The 26,404-nt window shown below is 38.8% G+C and overlaps 1 protein-coding gene across 2 annotated transcripts in view; it reads right to left on the bottom strand.

Moving 5' to 3' along the window:
• The window catches only part of Cpq (carboxypeptidase Q), a 352,278-nt gene that overhangs the window by 232,778 nt on the left and 93,096 nt on the right, over positions 1 to 26,404 (bottom strand). For both annotated transcript variants that reach the window (XM_038342182.2, XM_038342183.2), the window contains one exon: positions 21,835 to 22,042. In XM_038342182.2, coding sequence (XP_038198110.1) covers positions 21,835 to 22,042 — 208 coding nt within the window. The remainder of the gene's footprint in view (positions 1 to 21,834; positions 22,043 to 26,404) is intronic.

Here is a 26,404-nt window from a genome sequence, read left to right as displayed (position 1 = left end):
TCCTACAATCCATGTATAGCCATTTAGCACACAACAGAAGTATGACTATGCTTTGGGGGGGTACCAGTAAGAGGGGTAGGGTAGCTTGTGAGGTGAGCTCCAGTGTGCCCAATACCTTTGAAAAGCATCATCTCCTCATGCTTCCCAAACTGCTTGACACTGCATTCAAGTTAATTATGAGACATGATCAAAAACATACTGGTTTACTTGAGTGAATGACTTTTTTTTTTCATCTTACTGATCTTTTATTTATATATTATGGTATTTATTCTTGTGTTTTTAGCAGTTTAGGGGTTTTACTTATATGTGCATTTCTTGTGCTTGTTTGTCATTGTTATTATTTTGTTGTTGTTTATTTGTTTGTTTTCTAAAGAGAAAGCATGGAGTTCAATGGGTGAGGAGATTAGGGAGGGGAATTGGAATCAGAATATACTGGATGAATTTTCAATTAAAAAACACCAGAGCAGCAATTCTATTTCATCTGAGTACTGTGGGAAAGAAGACTAACAAGACTCACAGTTAACAGCCCTGCAGGTCAATGCTTCAAGAGCACAGAGTCAGAAGTTGTCTGAGTCTGAAGGAAAGTTCTAGCTATCCTGATGCAACTCAGTGTGCTTCAGGTTAAAATGACTAGTCCTCAATTAAATCTACCTAGCAGAATAAAAAGAACTATGACTCTGAACAACATGCTTAGAATTCCAACAATAATATCCTTAGACAAAGAATAAAAAAACATAAATGACATTGAAAACAAAGTAAAAAAAAACCAGCAAATAATGATAATAAAGTAATATAGAAAATATTCCTAAGCTGAGTTCTTAGAAAATACCTACACCAACACACAAACACACACATGTACATACATACATCAGTGTGCCAGGTAGGGAGATTTGGAAGCACATCCTCACATCCATACCATGGCTTATATTTAAGGATATTGACTAGACTGAGTAGTAGGGGTAATCAAAGAAATATTCATCTGTATTATCTGAATTATTAACATTTTAAAACTAATTCTCAAGACTAGTCAGTCACATGATTTGGAGAACTTGGAACATAGCTCTCTGCATACAGCAAACACTACACTCAAAGCAATAGCTAGAAGGTTAGTGACCCCCATCCCTGACCTATTTTTCTTGATAGCAAAAGAGAGAGCCTATGAACTGGAAGCAAGGGAAAGCATGCAGAATGATACCAAACAAACATGAGTGACTCCAAGAATACGATCCCCTTTTCCTTTCTCCATACACATTTATTTCTTTTATTAATCATTACATTCTTCCTCAAAGTACTACTATTTCAGGTACACATCTCCCTTGTGAGAGACATGGTACAGTATTGAGTATATCTCAAGATCCTGCCTCTCTCCTAGCAGCGTGTGTTTACATGGAGGATACTCAGCACATGTCTTTGTTCTGATAAACCAAACTCTGAGTACCTCTGAGGGTGATATTTGTCAGCAAGAAACAAACAACATTCACATTGCAAGGCACTATTCACGGGGACAATCTGCTTGGAATGATGGCTCTACCTCCTGTTTAACACTGCTAAACTCAGTTGCTCACATTACAAGAATCACCGTCGCTTATCTATCCACGGTTTGCTTTCTGACCAGACTTGCTATTCTGTACCTCCTAAATAGGTCAATATAGGGACAAGACAAATGACAAGAGAGCAATCCTTAAATAACAGTTCGCAGTGGAAAACCAAGACACTGAAAGTGTGAAATAAATAGTTATCAACTCCCTGACAACCGAAATGTCTTTTCTGACTGAGACATGCACAAAAATAATCTAGGAGTGACTGGGCACAGCTATGCAACCAAAGCATTCCACAAGTCCAGTTAGGGAAGGCTTTTCATTTCTCATTTTGATAACTGACCTAAAACCCTATGAAATCTCTCCCTGACGGTTCATCCTTATTTGAGGATAAGGCTGCTTAGGGGAAAACAAAGCTCTTTTCAAAACTTCCTGTTCAAAGTAGATGTCATGGAAGAAATGACTTCATAAGAAAAGGTTTAAATGTGTTCCTTCAGTGGAATGGAGGAGGTGGGGGGTTCTATTTTGTTTTAATAAACATACACACGTGCCTCAGATTCCTCTGGGTACTGCTTTCGGGCACTCACTGCTTATTGGCCTTCGTTTATTTCCCTCACAAATTTAATTTTTCCCTAGTGACCTTGAGACACTATCTACTGTTGAATTTGCAGCAAGGCTGTGTGTAGCGTGGGCTCCCCAGGGCTATGAACAAACAGCCAAGGGAACATAGAGAATGTAAGCCTGTCTAGGCAGAAACCCATGGATCTATGAATTGCCAGCCTGCATGAGAGAAGAAGACTTGGCCATGTTTCCTAGAAGGAAAATAGGTTCTGAGGATGTGCCAGGACCAAGCACAGCCTCCTGCACTTCCTGGGAACAGTACAAAGATTAGGGGCTATCCTTGCTCTCCTGGAAGTCAGGGCCAGTAAACAGGAGAACAACAAAACAACCAGAGAAGCTGTTTGTTCTTAACCTCTTTCTTCATATTTTGCAACCAAACTCTTATCAAGATCTGAAACAACTCACACAATTACTCCTTCCCCCTCCGCTAGAACATATATATATATTCACAGAGTATGTTTTGTACTCGTTCTGCTTGGCTAGCTTAGCCTTAGCACAGGCTTTGTTTATACTAAGTAGTCAGCTGATTCTTATATATCCATCAAGGCATCAGACACCATTCTAATTAACTCATCTAATGAGGGGGACAAGTAAGCCTTCTTTTCTCACTGTAGCTTCCCTGGTGGGAAGAAATATGCAGAAAATAAGTAAGCAATTAGAATAACTTCAAATAAAAATAAGTGCCCTTAAAAAGTAAATCCTAGTAGTCACTTGTGAATCCTTTATTTCTCTTACTTTCTACATGCCTAACCCATCAGTAAGACCCCAAAACTGACAAAAATCTCTCCACTGTGGAGCAAGGTTCATGGACATTTCATTTTAGGTTATCAATGAATCTTCAACCTCTGGATTAAGTGTGAGATTGCCACCGTTAGTTCTGCCATTGTTATGGGATTCCTAGTAGCAAATATATGTAATAATTTAGTAGAAGATTAAGTCATCATGTGTGTGTAGTCTATACTATGGGTGCTTTATTTCTTCATTCACAATAAGCCTTTTCCATGAGCCTTCTACAATATTTAAATACAGAGACAAACATACAGGGTAAAAAAGTTAAGATTGTAATGTGAACTAAATACTAGCCTCAAATCAAAACCCTGGATGCCCAGCATTATAAACATTTGCTGTGTTTGTGTACCTAAAGCATCATCTTGTGTTGCTCTTTCCAAAGGTCTGTAACAGCCCAGCACAAGATTGAGAATTTCACTGCAAACACAAGCAAACAGTAAATGTCACATGAATTATCAGTGTTCAGAGGAGAAATTCCACCTGTGTCTGTAAAGGTTGATCTCTCTCTTCCTGTTCTCAGGGTATGTTAAGACTATAATGATTCAAAGATTACAGCCTAGCCTTGAATTTTAGGATGTTTTACCTAGAGTAGAAAAAGCTCACCTTCCATTAAATACCTTACTATGGCAGTTATAGCAAGTGAGACGCAATAAAATTCTTTAGACTATGCCAAAAATGGGGAGAGATGTTTAAAAATACTTTGGATATAGTCTGCCAAGAACTGCCAAGCCTTAACTGACATTGGGAACTGTCCAAAATGCCCAAATCTGTAACTTAAGTAACATACTTGTTTAATAAGCAATAGTGAGTCTCATAATCTCCAAATGGGTCTGGGAAACATCCACAATAATAATCCCAAGTGACATCTCACCATTTATTCTTTGGAGGGGCTGTAAATGTGTCTCATGCTGAGTCACTGTCAATTCTTTTTTTCATGAGAAGTTCTAAGAACTTCATTTGTATTTCTCATATGGGTGAACCATAGGCAAATAAGAACAGGGAACAGACACAGGCCACCTGAAACATGAGCTGGACGTTTGAAAAGCATTTCTCCAACCATGCCATCTGGTGTGTTCTGGCACTTGTCATCCAAATTGCTCTTCTACTAAACAAATTAAGTTTCCTCCAGACAATTCAGCTTGAATGAGCTCATGCAGTCTACATGATGATTGTCAAAAGGAGAGCAAAGTCTTTCTGTGAACTCGGACTTGAAGGAGAGGAGGAGACAGAGAAGTGACCAGAAGGTAAGAAGATGGGATGTTTTCAGAGCAGAAAGCTTCTCCAATAGAGGAGGGGCACCACTTCACAGTATGATTTCCTTAGCAAACATGACTAAGCTCATCAAATGTGAAAATGCCTCAAATACCATCACCGTCTCCTCCTCGTGTGTATTTTCATGTGTGAGTCTACTTAGTGTGTATGGTATTCTGTTTGTTTTTAGTTAAGAAGGGAGAAAATAGCTGTGAAGAAATCTAGTCTGCTTCTGCCAGCATGACCAATGTGCATTTCTATCCCAGTAGGAATGAGATTCAGTATCAGGGCAAGTGGAGGAGTGATTTCATTAACCAAGTCTTGATTCTGGGGCTTACAAATCTGCAGATCTGCTTTTTCCCTTCTTGGATCTTGGGGAACTGCCAATATAGTCAAAACACACAGTGATAACAGACTGAAGATGTGATAGGACCAATGGTTGGAAGGGGAAATGCCAAAAGGAATTGCCAGGAAGACACTGCCTGGGTCTCTGCATTGCAGATTGGAAAATAACAACACATTTTACTTGTTAACTGCAATATTCTACAGGAAAGAACTGAATGAAGAAGAGGACAGGGTGTGGGAAGACAACAAATGAACAACAGAGAAGTGTAACCAAAGGTTCTAAAGTCCACCTTCCAAAGGTCGTAGAAGTTTCTTTAGGTTCACCCAGTTTTATACATGGATACATGGACTTGCTGGAAGGATTGCTTTTCTCTTTGCTATGACTTGACACTAAAGCCTCCAAAATTTAGGTATTAGAACTTAATGGCCAATGTGCGGGTACTGAGCTGTGCCCAGGTCACAGTGAATAGAATTTGGGAACTTGTAAAAGAAACTTTAGGCACCGTTCTGCTAGCTGTCCATTCATTTTCCACAGGTGAAGAAATGGCATTCTTCCTCTTTGGTAGGTCTGGCAGCAATACTTCATCTTACCAGACTAAACCTAAACCTGCTAGCGCTTTGGTTCTAAACATCTAGAATTTAAGAACTGTAAGAAAATTTTCTCTTTCTTATAAGCCATCCATCCTATAGTGTTCTAAGACAGCCACACAAATACTTTAAGACATTCTAACCTGGTCGTCTCAATTGCAAAACATTGTGGCCTCTATTATATACATTACTGAAGTGACTACACAAAGAACCTTATCTGTACAAGGGAGTTGTTTGTGTTTTTTCATCTCTAGTTTAGCTAGATTAAAACTCTCTTAAGTTAGAGATCATCAAGCAGTCTTTTCTGCACATGTCTCAGGACATGACTGTGATCTAGCTACTCAAACACAAATGGGTACAAAACTCTCTGCCTCCGAAGGTTTATGTAAACGTTCAGTTGAGCTAATATGCACAATGCACCCAACACTTAAAATCTGGCATAAATGTTTTTTTCTCTTCCCTTCTTTGAATTGAAATATTTCTTGAATTTATAGCAGTAAAATTCAGATCAGTACAGTATAATATTTAGGAATACACCCCCAAACTTGAGTTTTCTACAGGGAATAACTCTAAGTAAAGATAAAATCAGTGGAACGTCATAATGCCTCTTGGATTCATGAGCAACAGGATCCCTTCTGAAGAGTTTGCCAGTGTGCAAACTTTTCACTGTGCTATGATGTTATGGATACAGCCAGTGCTAGGCAACTTGAGGAGTGTAAACAATGAAGACCTACTTCACAGCTTCTTTCCTCAGCAGGGAGAAAAGACATTTAGTCAGACTTACCTCGGTGGAGGCCAGGGGAAGGTAAGGTGGCTAATGTATAGGCTCTTTCCCTGCTGGGAAAGGAAAACACAAAGTCCCTGGAAATCTCAGCTTTGTATAAACTGAGTGTCCATTTCAAACATATATACACATATATATATTCAACATGTTTTTCACTTATATTACATAACAGCCACAGTTTCCCCTCCCTCCTCTCCACCCATCCATCCCCCACCCTGACTCCCATCCACCCCCTTACCATCCACTCCTCCTCAGTTTCCATTCAAAGGCTCCATAAGAAAGCATTTCTTATGAAAATGCTCCCATGCCATTTCCTTATGACAGTGTTCAGGTTACAGTTCATTTTGCTAAAGTCCCACAAAATGACCCAAATGCAACTGTTACAAAATATTTTAGAAGCACAATTGATATTCTAGTGATTCTCTGTGGGGAGACACCCAAATAAATTTATATGAAGTCATAGGAAAATGGGTATTATTTGATAGAGATTTAACCTTGAGACTTGGGAGAAAAAAAATGTCATGTGGAACTACAGCACATGCCCATGGTCTGACCTTCACAAGCTGAACATCCTAAAGGCCCAAGTTCAAGTTCTATAAACTGAAATGACGAACTGGCTCTTCTCTAAAGAGCTCAAGAGAAGTGAAAACAGGAAAGCTGCTTCAAAAGTGCCAAACACTGAAGCGTGGAGAAGGCCCGGGAACATGCCTTGAGATGAAGATGAAGATGAAGGTTCTACCAACTAATGTCTGGGGTAACGCCCTGGGACAGCAGTACCAATCAATTAGCTTTACAGAAGTGAATTTTTAAAAGCCCTTCTGATTTCCAGTCTCTCATACTCTCGATCATGATAGGCAGCAAAAAATTGACTACAGACACTGAGGGTCAAGCTAGGAGAGAGAAAGCTTGTTCAATGTCCCAGAATCTTACATTTTACCCATGACAACACCAAATAGAAGCTATAGTGCTGAAAGAAACTGTTCAAACCTAAATGACAGAAATGAAATTTTATTCAACATACCAGAAAACTGCATTTTTCACCCTCTTTAAAGAACATACCACAAATTTTTTGTCTTACAATGAACAAAGATTATGAAAGTAACAACTGCACAAGAAAGATCTCAGTCTTAATGGTTATTTGTTAAAATGTAGTTTTCTAAATTTTGTAATTTTTTATGATTTAGCCCCTTTTTAAAATGTCTTAAAGTTATTTCTCATTCTAAAGAAGTGTTGATTTATATCCAAAGTAATATTGACATGCAGCAGTCTTCTTGTTAAAGAGGCCCCCAAACTATATAAAAACATCAACCTCTATAAAACTTAGGCCCTCTCCTAGCCTGAGAGAGAGAAGACACTTAAAAAATGATTAATGAGCCACTGAATAGACAACTAAAGTTGCAATATATTAAAAATTAAATTCACCAAAATTTCAGATGTTTACTGAGCAGCAGCTTATGTAGGCACAGGTATCCATGGAATTACTGATAGGAATGTTGACATCTCTATCCAGTACCAGCTTCCCCTTCACAGTCACTGATGACATGCAAGGTTGGAGCAATGGGCAACTTACCTTGCTCTGTACTGTATCACAGGTGGGAGGTAAGCTCACCCAGAGATGCATCCTGGGAGCTTCTAAAAGCTCACTCTAAGGCTCTTATTTATTTATTTCCATTATTTAGTTCCTGGAAATAAAAAGCTCTTTGAAAACAATCTTTAACATGAGCACTGATGAATTCCAGAAAAGTAAAGGAAAAGAAAAACAATAACAAAATGTCTGGGAAAATAGAAGCTATTGCCAGAGTTGAAACTGTTGGCTTGCTTGTGTTCAAGACTGTTGGCAAGTCTGTATACAATGGAAGAACCTCATTGGCATACTATAAACATAACAGTAAACTAAAAATAACATCAAGAGTCATTATTTCAAAGCTCACACTGCTAGTGAAAAAGTTCAGAGGAAATATAATTGATTACATCTTATTAATTGGCTGATTTATCTGGCTACTAATTGGTAGTGTGGGTTACTATGAGTGGAAAAAAATCCTTTCAATGATTCTAATATCCAAGCTTGCCATATAATATGGACTTTGGCATTTACTGGGTAGTTTGAAATTTTGGATGCTTTATGAAAAAAAAAGAATGATGACAGGGATCATGAGATGAGTGAGCAGACCAAGAGCTTGCTGTACTAGGATGAGGACTAGAGTCAGGATCCCCAGAAAAAATCAAGGGTGGACCCCTCTGTGATTACAGGCCGAGAAGACAGAGACAGGGAAGTCCTAGAGCAAGCTGGTTATCTAGACTCTTCATATCAGCAAGTTCTGTGTTCAATTAAAGGACCCTGCCTCAAAGGAGCTGAGGTGGAAAGCCATGGAGGAAGACTCTAACATCAACTTCTAAGCCTCTACATGAATACATTCAACTGTGCACATTCATGTGCCTATACAAGCACACACATACACATATATCGGACACATATACACATGCTAAACAAAATCATGACAATTGTTTCGTCATAAGTTTCAACTCTAATGCTGTGATAAAACTGTCTGACAAAAGGCATGGTAGAAAAGGATTTGTGTCAGTTCAGTTCCAGGATACAGTCCATCACTGAGGAAGTCAAGAAAAGAACTCCAAATGGATAGTCAAATCATGACAGTCAGGAATATAGAGAAAAGAATAAAGACTAGCTCACTTGCTTGCTTTCTTGTGCTCATTTTGACTTCCTTACTCTTACTTGACTTGGGCTCCTTGCCTAGAAAAGTATGGGGTCACATACTGTGGACTATGTCTTCCAACATCAATTAAATCAAAACAATCTCTTCAGAAATATCCACAGGCCAACCACTGTAGACTCTCATTGAGTCTACATTGATTCCTCATTGAGACTCTCCCTGGGTTATACTAGTTTGTGTAAAATTGACAATTAAAGCTAACCACCACAATCTCACACACTGACAAAAGTCTAAGAAGGTATGCTCAGAAACTCAAGAAGAAAAAGGATAGAAAGTCAAAAAAAAAAGCATTCCTGTTAACAAACAGTATAACAGAAATATAGCTGAATTAGAAAGATACTTGCAATTAGCAAAGATAGGTGCTATAGCTTTAGGATTCACAAGTCTTGAATCATCTTGCCATATTATGATGTCTTCCCACCTAAGGAAAGGCTTCCTTAAAATGAAGAAAGTCAGAGGCAATGCCCATGAGAAGCATCAAACATATATTGCCAATAAAAATTGGTATCATTTGCCTTCATGTGCTAGAATAGGACAGTCACAATACTGTTCTCAGCAAATGCAAATAGAAGGTCACTGACAAATCAGTAGTCCTGGATTCTTGAGAGAAAAAATGTCAGTGTAGTGAAGCATTTAAAAGGCCAGGGAACATTTCCAGATTAGAGGTGCTAAAACATGACTTGAGAGAGGTAAGCAAATAGATGGACTGGGCAAGTCTTATCTAAGTCTATGACAAAGGGTCTTACTCTCTCTCTCTCTCCTCCTCCTCCTTTTCCTCTTTTTTTGGCAATGCTTTGTTTTTTGGAACAAAAACAATAGAAACTACACACACACACACACACACACACGTTATCACTTGTCTTAGTTACCTTTCTTGTTGCTGTGATAAAACACTTTGCCAAAAAAAAAAAAAAAACCTCTAAGGTAGATAAAGTTCATTTTGACTCATAGCTCAAGGAAAGTCAAGTACAGAAAGAATTTTTTTGACTGCCATCTCCAAAATAATGACATGGAGACTTTTGTTAATTATGAAAACTTGGTGTTATCTTATACTTTTTCCCACCTAGCTCTTAAAGCCTAAACTAACCTGTTTATATTAATCTATGTTTAGCCACATGGCTCATTACCTCTCTTCAGTACTACATGTCTGACTTCCTCTGGAAAATCCTCTTGCCACAGATTCTTTCCCTGAGTTCCTATCTCTTCCCAGAAGTCCTACCTATCCTTTCCTACCTAGCCATTGGCCATTCAGGTCTTTATTAAGCCAATCATAAGATGCCTTAGGCAGGTGACGTAAAACAAAGACACATCTTCGCAGTGTACAAAATGATTACCCTGACAGTCAAGTTAGCAGGAACTTGGAACAGATGATCGTATTACAGCTACGATCAAGAAGCAGAAGACTATCAGTGCACGTTTTACTTCCCATCTCCTCTGCTTCATTTGTAATACAAGATACTATCCAGAAAATGGTACTGTCCAGAGTTAGGAGGTCCGCCCACCTTAGTTAACAGAGTCAACATAACCTGCCATAGGCAGGCTTAGAGGCCCATCTTCCAGACAATCCTACATTCTGTTAAAATGCCAGTTAACCCAACCATCATGTCATAGTTATCCTAGAATGGAGGTCTTAGGCAAAATCCAAATTATTCTAATTTTTTTAACTTGCCAAAATCCAGAGCAAGCACTTATTTATGTCAGTACTCATATCTCTCTGGATAGGTTCACATTTTCCCTGGGAACCTAAGGAAGCCAAAGTGGATGTAGAGGGCTTTAAGGATGGGGGGATGTAGGGAGAGAGAGACAAGTTGAGCATGCAGAAACAAATGTAATAGTAAAGACTGTTTGAAGTATGATTCTTTTTGTTTCTATGCTATATCAGACATTTATCAAAAGGCACTGAATAAACAAACATTCTCATAATCCTGAAACTTGAATTTAAAATGCATTAATTTTTTTAACCACTAGAGATTCAGAAAAATATGTCACAGTGATGTGATACTTAATCTGGCACTTTTAATAATAAGAAAGCTGGAAATAGAAGGTGATGGTTTATATATTTTTTTAAATTATGAATGCACAATAGAAACTAAGTAAATTTTTATATCAAGGTTATAAGCAGATGAAAAATGACAATCTATACTTGAAATGCAAACAGACTTCTAATTATTACAGACCCATAAAACTCCTAGCAATCGGCAGTGGCAATAATTTACTTGAATACAGTCTGCTCTCAGATTCTAACAGTTTTATTTTTGATAAGCAGTGATTTAAAAGGTTAGTCACCTCATCTATATTATTCAGTGTTTGTGAACATGAAATGGGGGCAGCTTGAATTTACACGTTAGCAAGCTGGATAGGCTGCCTCTCACTCCTTATTCATCTGTCCCAGGGCTACTGTGTGCTATCCCTTATGCACATCCCTGGGAGTGCCTTAATGAACAAACTGTCAGTCTGCAAGGGAAACAGATGAATAAACATATAAGCTCTGAAGATAGGGATCTGAATGGAAATATAATGCTACTGTTTGTCTCCCAGCCCAGATAGCTACAATTGTATTCCAACAACGATGATGATACTAAATAAGTCAAATTCTTCTCCCCCCCAGCCTACCTATTTCGTTTTGTTTTCCTCTCCTTTCTATAATATATTCAATTCCTTCCTCTTTCATTCACTGACTATAGCTAATTAATAGTAACTAAAACTATCTAACAACACTAAATTATCTATGCAGGCCAGGTGATAGGCCAGTCAGTGCTTGCATAAGGATCCAAGCTGGATTCTTTTCCCATAGTAATCCAAGTATGGGAAGCAGGTATAGCTAGATCCATGGTGCTCAATGCTAGCCAGCTAAGCCTGCTTAGAAAGTTGTAGGCAGGTGAGAGACCCTGTCACAGAAAAGAAGGTGAACAGGACCTGAGGAACAACAGCTGACATTTGTGCTCTGGCCTCCACACACCTGCACATACATGAACACCCTTACCCCAACACACAAGCAAGCATACACACAAAATAAAACTTACTATGCACTTGTGATACTATTATTCTATTTAGTCTCCACAAAACTCTGTTTGTGCTAATTTTTAGATGATACTGAGACACAGGAAACCTCATAAGTTGCCAAGGCTGTACATGTGGAAAGTGGCTGAATACCCTCCCAGATACTCTGACTCAGAACCCAGGATCCACAGTGCACTGCCTGACTCTAAAATGAAATGTGTAGGATGCCTGTCAAACTCCATGAAACAGTAACCTGTGTGCGAAGATTAGAGACCATGTGGGAATGGTCTTTAACAAAGGCAAGAATACAAATTTCAAAATCTGTATTCTTTCAAAAGTCACAGAGTAGGGGAAAGAAGATGCTGAGAAGGAAAACTGTAGCATTCTATGTGTGTATTCTCTTTTTTCCCTCATGGGAGATAGTGACCTCCACCTGCATAAGCAATGAGAGCTGGCACTGGACTTGATTACTGCAAATCTGTTATGGATCTCAGAATTCATTAAACAAAAGAAAAGTGAGGGAGGAAAAGAGCCTATAATCAATGTTCTTTCAGTTGTATTGTCTTTAGTTGGAGTGGCTTTTCTTGTTTATCACCAGCAGGCAGATATGCCCACCTCACTCCATAGCAACCACATTTCAAAACAATTTAAATCAAGCTTAGTAGCTAATTATCCTAAGGTCACACCAAAGAACCAAACCACCAGAACATCAAAAACCCAAGACTATCTAAATGTGAGTTATGCTGCATTATTTTTTCCCGTAAAAAATGGATAAACATTTTTTTTTCTCTCCCTGAGAATAGCTGCCTTTCAAAATAGAGCTCTTAAGACATTTCACCTCTGCTCAGAATGCTTTAAGATGGCCTCCTGATTACAAAAATCTCATCAAGGCGCTTTCTTGAGATGAAGAATGTTTTATAAATTGTAATGGCTTTAATCAGCTCCCTCTTTGATGCTATTTAACTCTGTGATGTAGCCCAATTATGTCATTTATCGACTCTGTATTAATTAAGTATCATTATAGAGATTGATTTATATACTTTTTCACATCTTTCTTGCCAGATGGTATAACATTCTCCCTCTCACTGACACTATAAACATCACCTGGAATCACTCAACTCTCTCCACAGCTGAATCTTTCATCAACTCTTAGTCAAGTTAACTTGATTGCTGCTCTTCCTATTCCTTTCCTTCTTCACTCCGGCTATTGATACAGGGCATCAGTGGTCCTTAACCTTTAGTGCTGTGACCCTTTAGTCCAGTTTCTCGTGTTGTGGTGACCTCCAACCATAAAATTATTTTGTCGCTACTTCCTAACTGTAATTTTGCAACTGTTATGAATTATAAAGTAAATATCTGATATGTAGTCCCCAAAGGAGTCACCATCATAGGTTGAGAACCACTGCAGTACACAAAGAGGAAGTGATGCCAACATAAACATCATATTTATGAAGCAAAGTCCCTCAGTATCTCATCCTATCTCAATCTCTCCCCATGTGGGCATACAAAGATCACAGCAATGTAATGGGGAGCCTTCTGCATCTTTAGCTGGTTAAAACTCATAGTCTGTTGTATTATCGAGGGCAGTGGAAAGATAACTAGAAAAAAATATGTTTGGCCTCTCCTTCTCCCACCTCATTTCTAACTGGCCATCAAGTTTGGATCTGAATTTCGTCATACTATCTTGCTACCCCCGCCTCCATCATTTATGACCTCTTCACTCTGTGCTCTTAGGACATTGTAACTCTCCTTCTATAAGAAGGCAATGCACACATGCAGGTTAACACTTCTAAAGCTGTAGTTTTAAAACTTTTTATTAATTTGTATTGAGTTCTACATTTTTCTCTGCTCCCCTCCCCTTAAACCCTCTGCCAAGGTCCCCATGCTCTCAATTTACTCAGGAGATCTTGTCTTTTTCTACTTCCCATGTAGATTAGACCTATGTATGTCTCTCTTAGGGTCCTCATTGTTGTCTAGGTTCTCTGGGATTGTGATTTGTGGGCTGGTTTTCTTTGGCTTATGTTTAAAAACCACTTATGAGTGAGTACATGTGATAAACCTTCCTTGAGACCCAGTAATACCACTTTTGGGTATATATCCAAAGGATGCTCAATCGTGCCACAAGGACATGTGCTCATCTATGTTCATAGCAGCATTGTTTGTCATAGCCAGAACCTGGACCGAAGACTAGATAAGGAAAATGTGGTACATTTATACAATGGAGTACAACACAGCAGAAAAAATCATGACATCTTGAATTTTATAGGAAAATGGACGGAGCTAGAAAACATTATTTTGAGTGAGGTAACCCAGACCCAGAAAGACAATGTAGGTTTAACTGTTAATGTACATCAGAAACCTAGAGGGCATGTCAAGCCATTTGCTGGACTCCAACCTTAGGCTTTTCCACTTAATGAATCTCAGGTGGAGCCTAAAGTTCTATATTTCAGCAAAGTTGAGGTTGCTGATATTGCCAAGGAGTTGGGAAGAGGGTGTCAGCATACTTGGTGCTTCTCCATTTCCTCTGTATTAAACTGAATATGCTGTATTCTTCAAATATCATCGCTTCTGATCATCCCAAAATTATATTTCTCTCATTTCTAAGTAGACTTGACTCCAGCTGAACTGATCCACTGAATATCACCCAAAAACATCATACATTCCATTTTTTTTGCCTTGACATTGCACAGAATGTCTTTATACCTTCTTGTCAATTATACTCCAAGAGTAAATCTTCGGTGAAGTGGGGCCCAGATTTCTGTTATCTCCTCTAGACTCTGACAGCATTAGTTCCTCACATTGATGGGTATGATATAATGAGCACAGAATTTGTACCAAGAGAATACACATTTAAATCCAGTTCTTCATAAGCTATGTAACCCGATAAGCCATTTAATCACTCCGAACTTCTAAAATATAGATACTACTATGTGACTACTTCTAGTGAGTCACATAAAAAATAATTAAAACAATTTATAAGTTTAGAGAGGCTTAGTACAATATCAACCACAGAAATCACTTTGTGGTCATTGCCTTCCTCCATTCTTTTCCCTAACCATGCATTTTATACTATATATAAAATTCATTTGACTAATTATCTGAGTCTATCTTTTGCCTAGATAAAATATTTCTGAAGGAACAACAATGACTAGGGCTTAGAAGATAGTGGTCACTAAAATGCTTGTCTTGGTTACATTAAAACTAACAAAGGAAAAAAACAGGCATTAAGGCATATATTTAGTATCTCAAGCCTTGGAGGAAAAGATAAATGGGTTCCTGAGACTTCCTGGCCAGCCATTCAAGACCATTTGGAAAATTCCAAGCCAATAAAAGACCTTGATTGCCCATCAAAAGAAAGATGGTTCCTACCTAAGGAATAATACCCAAGTTATAACACCGGAGATTGTTCTCTAATATCCACACATGTGCACCTTCACACAAGCACATGTGTGCACATGTGCAAGAACACACACACACACACATGAGAGAGAGAGAGACAGAGAGAAAGACAGAGAGAGAGACAGAGAGAGAGACACAGAGAGACACAGAGAGACACAGAGACAGAGAGAGACAGAGAGAGAGAGAGAGAGAGAGAGAGAGAGAGAGAGAGAGAGAGAGAGAGAGAGAGAGAGAGAGATGAGGGGATTCTAATTAATCTTTTTGTTTGTTTTTTGAGATGGGGTTTCTCTGTGTAACTTTGGAGCCTGTGCTGGAACTTGCTCTGTAGACCAGGCTGGCCTCAAACTCACAGAGATCCGTGTGCTTCTGCCTCCTGAGTGCTAGGATTAAAGGCCTGCACCACCATCACTGGCCCTAACTAATCTTAATCACCATTTGTGCCTAAGAAATTCCTGGGAAGTTCTCAGTAAATGTTTAATTAAAATAAGGTAAATTTCAGAAGCAATCTAAGACAAATGGGTCCATAAAGCTGCTTTATTCTATAGAACTTCCCTATAACTGATTATACTTATTATTATTGAAATATTTTCTCATTACAAAATTAAGAGAAATTTAACACTTAGAAAAACTGAAAAGGCTCTCATAAGCTAATGTTCAATGGTGAATGAAAGGTCAGTTTACTACAAAGGCATCAATAAAACGAAAAGTCTCTTCTTTGAAGTAAATTTGAGCACAGACACTCTAAATTATGCAGCTCAGAAAACCAACAAGAGCCTGGAGGTGATGTTTCAGAAAGCAATGGACTGTCTTTTGAGGGCATCACATAGCCATGTGCTCTTCCGAACTGGCTGCAGCTATTAGTGTTACAATAAAGACTGTTGTTATCAGATGAAACTGAGCTGTGAGAACTCCTTAACTACAAGGGCAAACAGCAATGAACTACATTGCATATTCTGTTCTCCAGCATTGCTAGCTTCTGCTGTATTCCTAAAAGGAATTCAATACCACCGTCTCTCATGGAGATGGAGGGGAAACCTTGCCAGAGAGAAACTGCCTTTTCTAGTAACCAGCTGAAAACATCAATGCTCATAATTATTTTTAGAAAATATATTTATAATTCAGACATTTTGATATTTTCTTTCCAATACAAAACAGAGTGTTCCAAAAAAAAAAACCCAGATATTCTAAGCTTACTATGACAAATTTATACAGTATGGTCAGTAAATACCAGGAAACGAGTGACCTGATTTGTTATCATCTCTGTCATGATTTATTCTACAGTATCTAACAAGTTCTCATCAATAGTCATTTCCAAAATTCTACTGTAATGTGGGATTCCCCTCTATATGTTGTGATTACCATTTATTAATAAACTGCATTGAACCTATAGCTAGGCAGAACTTATGTAGGTGGGGAAAACTAAACTGATTGCTGGGAGAAAGAAGAGTAGAGTAAAAAGAAGCCATGAAGCCCTGCTGGAGACAACCACATGGCGATACACAGATTAATGGGGATGGGTTAAATTAAGATATAAGAGTTAGCCAATAAGAAGCTAGAGCTAATGGGACAAGCAATGATTTAAATAATATAGTTTCTGTGTTTATTTTGGGTCTGAACTGCTGGTGAACCGGGAAGCAAACAAGAGAACTCATTACAACACTACTGTTCATCAAATATTATGCAGAATATTATAAATAGACCAACCCTCCCTTTCTCTCTGTGTGTAAATCAATGTCTTTCTGGAACTCAGAGCATAGTGCATAATCAGGCAATTGGGCAAACTGAAAAGTTTTTCAGCAAATTTGTTTTCCTTGGATATAAGCTTCCATGTATTAGCATGCTGACCAATAGAATGTGAGTGGAGATGATATGCTGTATCTAGGCATACATAAGAATAACCATGAAAAATCCTCCCTCTGGGCTGTCAGCTCTCTATCAGCTTTTTATTCAGCTCCATGCAGAAGAATCAAGTCTAAAGGGTTTAGAGCCACAGATGGAAAAATGTAGCTGCTAAGTGACTAAAATATAAAGTTGTTTGTTAGCAGTAGTCTCTGCTATCAAAGCATGCACCAAACCTGCCTCCGGCACAATGGATACAAAGGGCATACAGGATGGTGTATCAAAAAGAGGCAGATCACCAGGACTATGACTGAAAATCAGAGAATGCTCCCCAAAAGAAAGGCCTGAACAATAAATGACAGAGTGTGACAGAGAGACAGAGAATGGAAGGAAGCAGAGAAAAGATGTAATCATAGGTAACTGGAAATATAGAAAGTTCTAGAGAGATCCTGGGAAGTGGGGCAGTTCTATTTGCATCTGCTGAAAGGCTTGACACTGCGCAGAAGCTAAGAGATTTGTTGACTACAAGAAATGAGGGCAAAGCAAAAGAAAAGTACAGCTAAGGGCTATGTGATGTGCAGGACAGAAGTTTTTTTTTTTTTTTTTTTCTGAGAAAACGCCAACAGAAAGAGGTAAAGAGTTTGGTTTTTTGCAAACACTAAAATTGGCATCAACCTAGAACACCCAAGGGAAGAATCAACATATATGTGGATTCATGAGCCTTGAGGTTATAGCAGAATATTTATAGAGGATTGGTTAGGTAGAACATTCTTAGTCAACCGCCAAAGAATTAGGGTGAGAGGAGAGGGAAGGGCACAGGGAGAGAGAGAGAGACAGTAGAAAAGAGGAGCGTGGAGAAGAGAGGGAGAGACACAGAAAGACCAAATGGGAAGGGGAAGGAGAAAACGGAGGAACAGAGGAATACAGAGAAAAGATGGGATGGAGGAGGGAGGGACATGGGAGAACAGGATATAGGAAGAGGGAGGGACACATGGGGAGGGGCACAGAAAGAGGGAAGGACATAGGAAGAAGGATGATGGGGAGGAAGAAAATGGGAGGAGAGAGGAATATAGGGAGAGAAAGGGATGGAGAAGGGAGGGCCATCAAGGAAAAGGGGACATAAGAAGAGGGAAGTACACTGAGGGAGAGGGACATAGGAAAAGGGATATTTGAAAAAGAAGTCCTAAAACTCAAAGCTATTTGATAAATTGGGAGCTATTTGTCACTTTAACAAGTTCCTTCTCAGTACTCATAAAAGACACACTAAGGTATCTGTGGCGAATAAAGGATGCAGAACCACAGAAATACAAAACATGCCTGACAGAAACCAGGTTTTTAAAACAACCTATGAGGGAACAAGGAGGTTTTGCTTCATCTTGATTTTTACTATTCAGGGTGAAAGAATTCAATATGCTAATGCATCCAATTCTCTGAATGTTTACTTTCCTACCTAGAAATGGGGAAAATAACACACCATCTGCACGGTCCTTCAGGTTGTTGTAACAATAAGCAACACGGCATGTGTGTAGGCACTCGGAGATACGGTATGCCATGGCCAATATTAATCCATTATGTTGCCCAAATGGAGTTATAGCATTAAGAGACCAGGGAAATGTTGACTATAAAAGCCCATGAAAAGCTAAATCACTCCAGGTCTAGAGACATGAAGAAAATGTTGCGTTTACACAGTAAAAGTCGCTGACCCCAAGCTTTAGAGGCTAACATCCTGAGGGCTGCTGGGCAGTTCTCACTTCCAGCATGGAGCCTTGGTTTCCAGATGTCTTTATTATTCTGAGGTGAAAAAATTTAAAAAAAAAAATAAAAATAAATAAATAAATAAATTGGTCAATGAGCCCTGGGGGATGGCTGCACATTAAGTCATCTGGGAATGTATGAGTCTTATGATTGTAGTTCTAAAATAAAGATTCCTGGCTATGCTCCAGTTTCATACGCATTCCATAATTTATGCCTCATGACCAGTGAAATCATGGTGAATGACCACAGCTTGCTGAGTGTGTTATTCCAAGGAGTAGCTGAGGCAGTGTGGGAAGTAAGCTAGCCATTTTAAACTTCTCTCCTGGGAAAATTAACCATCCAAAAGGGAGCAGTCTCAAAACCATTAAAGACTTTACAAAGGCCATTATTTTAGTTTTGTGATAACGGTGTAACTAGGACTTCACTCAAGAAGTGCTAGTGGGTGGTTCTTAACCTGTACTATCTTGCTCCCCAGGGAAGGCGTCTTATCCCCGTAAAATAAAAACAGCCCCCATCCTTTACTTTGCACTCTGAACAACTGTTCTGACTGCACATCCCAGCTGCTGATTTCATTTTAGGGGGTGAGGAGAACTAATTAAGGCCAACCAGCTGTGTCTCCAGCTCCAAATAGCAGTTATGAAGAATACAGTTTTTCTTTATAATAGAAACAGAAAGTTCAGTTCCAGGACCAGAATAAACTTTATTTGTAATTACTTTTGCATTTTTTGACAATATAGACCAGGCTACATTAACATGGTGCTTCTTTAATCTGCTTTTCTAAAATATTTTATTTTATTTATATCAGTATATGACCACCATATACAGCTATTAAACTAGGGCAAATAGACTCATGTCAGTTTTTAGAGCTTTTATCCATTGCAATACCGAATTTATTTCAAGGGCTAAGATTCAATGAAGCACCTTGGCCTGGGACAGTTAGTACATACTGGCAGTTTTACTTACTCAGGAGACTGGCTCAGGAGAATCATTTGAACTTACGGTTTCAAGTCCAGATTGGACACAACAAAACCCTGGGTGGGAGTCGAAATATACCTCTTAAAAAAGGTCAGTTCCTATAGCCATACTGATGAATTTCTTGCATATCACCATAGAACCTCCACCTGACGATAGATGAAGAAAATGACAGAGCCCCACATTGGAGCACCGGACTGAGCTCCCAAGGTCCTGATGAGGAGCAGAAGGAGAGAGAACATGAGAAAGAAAGTCAGGACCGTGAGGGAACCTCCAGCTGGCGACAGATGGGGAAGGTGACTGAGCCCCACATTGGAGCACTGGACTGAGCTCCCAAGGTCCCGATGAGGAGCAGAAGGAGCGAGAACATGAGGGAGAAAGTCAGGAACGAGAGGGGTGCGTTCACTCATGGAGACGGTGGGACAGAACTAATGGGAGATCACCAACTCCAGTTGGAATGGGACTGATGGATCATGCGACCAAACCCGTCTCTCTGAGTGTGGCCAACAGCGGGGGCTGACTGAGAAGCAAAGGACAATGGCTCTGGGCTCTGATTGTTCTTCATGGACGGGCTCTGTGGGAGCCTTCTCAGCTTGGTCGATCACCTTCCTGGACCTGGGGGGAGTTGGGAGGACCTTGGTCTTAGCATAGAGTGGGGAACCCTGATGGCTCCTTGGCCTTGAGAGGGAGGGAGGGGAGATATGGGTGGAGGGGAGGGGAGGGAAGGGGGAGAAGGAGGGGAGAGAAGGGGGAGAAAGAGGGGAGGGAGGGGGGAGGAGGAGGGAAGGAGATGGAAATTTTTAAATATAAAAAAAAATAAACCATGAGAAAAAAAAAAAGAAGGTTATCATAGCATAAAATAATGAGACTAGTCTGTCTAATGAATTTGATAGGAAAGAGCAGAAGGTATAGAGATGAAAAGCGAAAACAGGATTAGTCTTGGATGGCATAGGAAAAAGGAAAAACTAAAAAAACTAAAAAAAAAAAAATTAAAAGTTGGAGCTCACTGGTTAAGAATATTCACTGCTCTTGTAAATGACAAGGGTTAAGTTCCCAGTACTCACAATGTAGATCACAACCATCCACACTTCCAGTCCCCAAATAAAGACACACAAGTAAACACTCATACACATAAAATATTTCTAAAGTAACACAAAATAAATAAATACTGTGCCATTACCTCAACAGGGTTCCAGAGAACACAGCCTTCTATATCCAACATTTATTTATATAGACATCTACAAATAAACAAGCCTTTTTCATAAGTTTACTTCATTTAGGCTTAAAACTCATTTTATGGACCTATAGTCATTCACTTGACTGTACAAGAAAATTACAGGGTAAATAAACATATAAACCAGTTACATAGTTATCCAGAAAGGTCCTGTAGTCCCCAAGCTCTTTCTATGACATAACACACATTCCTTAACAAGTCATGCATTCTGTTTTCATTTTACTTCTGTGGCAATATGGAAAACAGCCTGGCCTGCTCTGTAGTCATTAGGAATCTTGGATGAAACACAGACGTGAACTCAGTTCTCCCTCCAATGAAATGCATAATATGTTAATTGTAGAAAGAATGTTATGGGATCACTTTCAACGTGGAAACCTTTTAGAGGAATTTATAAATGATGCCTGGAATCCCAAAGGACCAAAGAAGATTGCTGTGGGACAATGGTCTGTACCCTGTCACTTGGATTTTAAAAAAAAACGCTGATTGACCTGTACCCTGGCAGGAAGTATTGGCAGGGCTACAAGGTAGGAAGTAGAGATGGGGCAATGAAATATGGAGAATTCTGGGAAGAGGAAAGAGTCAGTCTGTAGTCATCACCCAGACAGAGAGGAAGCCAGACACAGAGCAAGCAAGATGTGACTGCCTCGCTGAAAAAGGTACCAAGCCACCTGGCTAACACAGACAAAAATTATGGGCTAATATAAGTTATAAGAGTTAATAGGAAGTCTGAGCTAATGGACCAATCTGTTTATAATTAAATCAGACCTCTGTGTGATTTCTTTGGGACTTAACAACTGTGGGAACCGGGCAGGACAGAAACCTCAGTCAACAGAAGATATAGCAATCAAATTACCAAATGTGGAACTGGAAGGAGTTTCCATGTGCTATCAGTATTTTTATTTGGATGGTTTGTTTTTATTTCATAATGTGTTTTTGTTCATAGAAAACTAATTTTTGAAAATAACTCAAGTAAACAACACAACTCACCTGTAGATGGAAAAGGACGCTACCGATCGGATGAGGGATGCCACAGCCCCCACCTTGGCAGCTTCCACAGCTCCCTGTGTACGGTACTGCACTGTGATCCCGTAGCTGGTGTAAGGCTGGTTGTAAACAACTATTTTCCCTTTTGCCTCTGACGCTCTTCTCTGGAGTTCATCAAAAGAGGTCACTACCAGTACTTCTGCTGTAATGCCTAGAAATAAAAGTCAAACAATTAACTTATGCTTTTCTATCAGCTAGGAGGAACTGGCACACAAAAGGTCACACATGTTCTGTTGGCTACATCTGGCAAACTGAGTGGAGAAGATTGAAGTTTGAAAGCTAGTTACCATGGGAGCGAGACTGCAGAGTTAGTCATCTGCCCAAGACAAAGACAATATATTCAAACTAATCTAACATATGACTCAAGGTTTTTCAACTCACTCCACCAGCTAGCATTAAGTCACAAATTGCTTGGAAAGATACCTTTACCCCTTTCTCATGAAATCATGCATTTTATTAGAAGACATTATTTATTTTTAAAATTGATTTCAGAAATCTTCCTGTTAATAAAATACATATTTAGTTAGTCCTTCATAAACCTATTTTCAGATGTTATTAAACAACTCTCAGTGGCAGCAAAGGGTAGCAGCCTGGGAAGAACACTCTAAAAAACAATGTTTTTTTTATAAATCCAACTTTCAATAAACAATGTCTTCTCCTGAGAAAAATAAAAAGTCAGCTTGTTTTCTTTTCTTCTTTCGATAAAAACACTACAAGAAGATGTGGAAGATTCCTGTGCTTCTCAACTTATGATAATTCATCACCAAAAATATACTATTATTTTTCAAATAAAAAACACAGAACATGTATAAATGCCCTCAAATCCTTCTGTTCTGGTTGATGTGCCCACTTCCTCATACCACTTTCCCATATCACCACACCTTTATGATTAAAGTAGGATTTCTGTATTCCAAGAATTCATGCAAACAAACCCACACACACATACATACATATACACATACCCATGTACGCACACACACACATACTCATACACATAAACACACATACAAACACATTTGCGCATACATACATGTACATACACACAATATAATACATGCACACACACATTCACATACTCAAATACTCATACACACATATTCAGACATACACATGCCCACATACATACACACAGAGGATATATAAATCTAACTATAAGACATATTCTGGTTTTGATTTTTATATATGCTGGGAATTTGAATTGAAGGCCTTGCCTATGCTAAGCAAACACTCAAATGCTGAGCCACATTTGCAGTCCCTGATGTCTATTATTCTATGGTTTTAGCCATGCAATTATTAAATATATTAGCAAAATCTGAAGCAATACACATATATTTGTTATATTTTCTTAATATTACAAACTGGAAAATTAGGGTATTGGGTTTTTGGGAGGAGTAATTTTATTTTGTAAGTTTAAAAGATGCCATTATAATGATAACCATCATTTGGAAAATCCTTTAACTTAATTTACAGTCAGAAAGAAACAATATACAATTACAAAAGGAAGGAAATCATCAGTTTTCCACATATGCATTGCAAATATAAATGTGGATTCAGGTAGGCAAATTTTGAGATTCTGAAACCTAGAGTTACCTTGAAATTTGACCAATGTCAATGTTAATACTGAACAGAAATTTTGCTGATGACTTTCAGCCTTTCTTCATTAATTAAAGGTTCACTGGATCAATCCAACATGATGTCCAAACAATGGAGTAATTGGTATCTGGATTAAAACTACTAGAAATGAAGTTAAATTTACAAATTTTCAAAATTTAACTAATAGAAGGGCATTTCTTCACTACAGTGTATACTTCAAATTCCTTTGATACATGACAGAATGAAGACTTCAAGGACCATAAAGCAAACTTGACAGCCCAAAGGCAAACATAAATCATCTCTAATAACTACAGGTCAAAGTACAGCCCTGCAGACTTGGAAGAAGAGTTTGAATGAAAATATTTCCCTGAAAGTAGAGTCCTTTCAGATTCATTTGTCCGTTTCATTCCCTCATCCAATCAATATTCAAACACTGATAATATATTTTCTTAGAAATCAACACTGATGAGCCCGTGTCTCCTGTCTCACTGTGTTGCATGCGCTCATGTCAGGTCTTGGTTACCTGTATCGTAGACTTTTTATAAACCCTGCCTTCCCAACGCTTTTCACCACTACCGACATCTCAGCCCCCAGCTCAGCTCATTCAAAACTCCACACTTTCCAGTTCTGACTACATTAACTTCTGAAAAGTCAGAGTTGTCCACAGCGGTGCCACTTGGCTCCTATCCTACTTCTGAAATCCTGCTTTGAAGATTCACCTTTCAGACTGCCATTCCAACCTCTATAGATGTTTGCTTTTATTTTAGACTACATTAGCACTGCCTTAATGTTCTCGCTCTCCCTCTCGTTGCTAATTTTGTCCATGATGTTTTTGTTCATACTCTTGTCTATCATGTCTTATGGACTCCGTTCTCCCAACTTAATTGTAAAAACAAATCGCTTATCCACCAGGATCCTGTTGAAAATCACTGCTTTAACAGGCCTTATACTTTCTGCTCTATCTTCTGCTCCCAGCTAGTAAAGCCTAAGTATGCATTAAGCTCCCTCCAGACTTTCAGGGCACCCTAAGTATAGCAGTGTGAGAGGCAAATGAGACTCTTTCGGGAACTCTCTCTACTACCCAAAGATGATCCCCTTGGAATTTGTCGCCATGTTCATTTTGGGGGAACTAACAGTGCCTGGCAGTGTGTGAACATAGTTAGTCAACGTATGTTTCTTGATTTTTACTACTCCAAATAAGATACAATTCTAACTTGACCTACAAAATTTGATTATCCTTCCACAGTCACCCAGAAATCCATTCTCATACCATTCACCCAGGACACATTTGCAAATCAATAACTCGGTAAAGACACGCTGGGGCAGTCTGAACATAAATATTATGAGGTATAAGGACTCATATTCTAGAGCTAAGAACACTTGCATAAGTATTCCTCCTTTACATAGAATTCTACAGCAAGCATTGAAACAAATCAAAAAGACAAGAAATATCTAAAGCTGGTAGTACAGGCGTGGGAAAAAAAATAATAATCAGAGACAGAAACATTGAAATTAACAAACACTTTGATAATTTCCTGCAGTGGCACAGATGTTCTACCCCAGAGCTGACACCTTAGCCATCAGCCATACATGGCTACTGAACACTCAGAATAGAACTATTGTGACATAGAAACTAAATTCTTAATGTCATTTAGTGATAATTGATGTATATTTACATTTAAACAGCCACATAGGGGTAGGACTCTCAGTTACTACAGCGTAAGTCATTAAAAGAGCCCCTAGCTGAGAGAATTGCTGCTGACCCCAAGGGACTTGCTAATGACAGTCTGATAACAAATGTGAGCCACGACTGTGACCTGCTCCAGAGGTCACAGATCAGGTGACAGTAACCAGCAGCCACATTTGGGAAGGCTGGGTATGTACATAACATCCCACATCGTGGGAAAAATGTTTTCTCAAATTAAATGAAGTAAAGTGAGGCCATCTGGAAAACTTAACCCTTCATGCTACACCAAGGAAAATACTCATGCTGTGCTATGATCAACAGCTCTTGTCCCTCTTCCCTCCCATCCGACAAGGCTGTAATGTCAACAGTAAGGCCTGTCGTGAAATTTATACTCATAACTGAGTCCTATTTCCAACTTCTTAGTCCACTTAGCATCCTTAATTTTGTCACAACCCTTAGCAGAATCTCACTGCACCCATTGTGATAACGTAAAATACATGGGTGGTCAAACTTTTGTCTGTTTTTGTCATTAATATTATGCAAGTGTACAATAGGACTCATACATATATATGACACACACATGTGTGTATGAACACTAAATAACTGAAACAAAAATATAATGGCCCAGCTGTATCACTGTCATATTTCTGTAGTTCAGAGTAAGTGCTAACACTAACGTCTGTATTTAAGTACATAATGGTTATTTTAATGCTCACAACTCTACAGAGTAGTTTTTATGAGGACGCTGAAGTGTAGAGAGCTAAGTTTATGTAACAAGTTGGTATTAAAGTTGAAATTTGAATTTTGGGTCATTTGCATCCTTGGGTCATATACTTTCTGCTAACTGCATTGCTATGTTCTACAATAAATGTAAAATATATGAAAATAAAATCTTGGAATTTCAATTTTAAGAAGAATAAAAAGGAAAAAATCTAAATAAGGTCTGCCAAAGTTGTCATCAGGTTATTCTTCAGGGTCTTGCTAATAAATTGGGGGTTGTTACATAGATTAAGGCCTGGGTTGGCGATATAAGATGTAGACAGAAACTTCACTCCAGGGTTGTGGTTCTGAACCTTCCTAATGCTCCAATACTTTCACACAATCCCCATGTTGTGGTGAACCCCTCAACCATAAAGTTTTTTGTTGCTGTTTCATAACTGAAATTTTGCTATCAAGCAAATGGACCTAAGAAACAAGCCAGTGTGGCCATACTAATTTCTAACAAAGTTGACT

The sequence above is a fragment of the Arvicola amphibius genome, chromosome 9, assembly GCF_903992535.2.
Source record: "Arvicola amphibius chromosome 9, mArvAmp1.2, whole genome shotgun sequence".
In the NCBI taxonomy this organism is placed as follows: Eukaryota; Metazoa; Chordata; class Mammalia; order Rodentia; family Cricetidae; genus Arvicola; species Arvicola amphibius.
The sequence above is the reverse complement of the archived record's forward strand: the minus strand, read 5'-3'. Positions and strand labels throughout refer to the sequence as shown.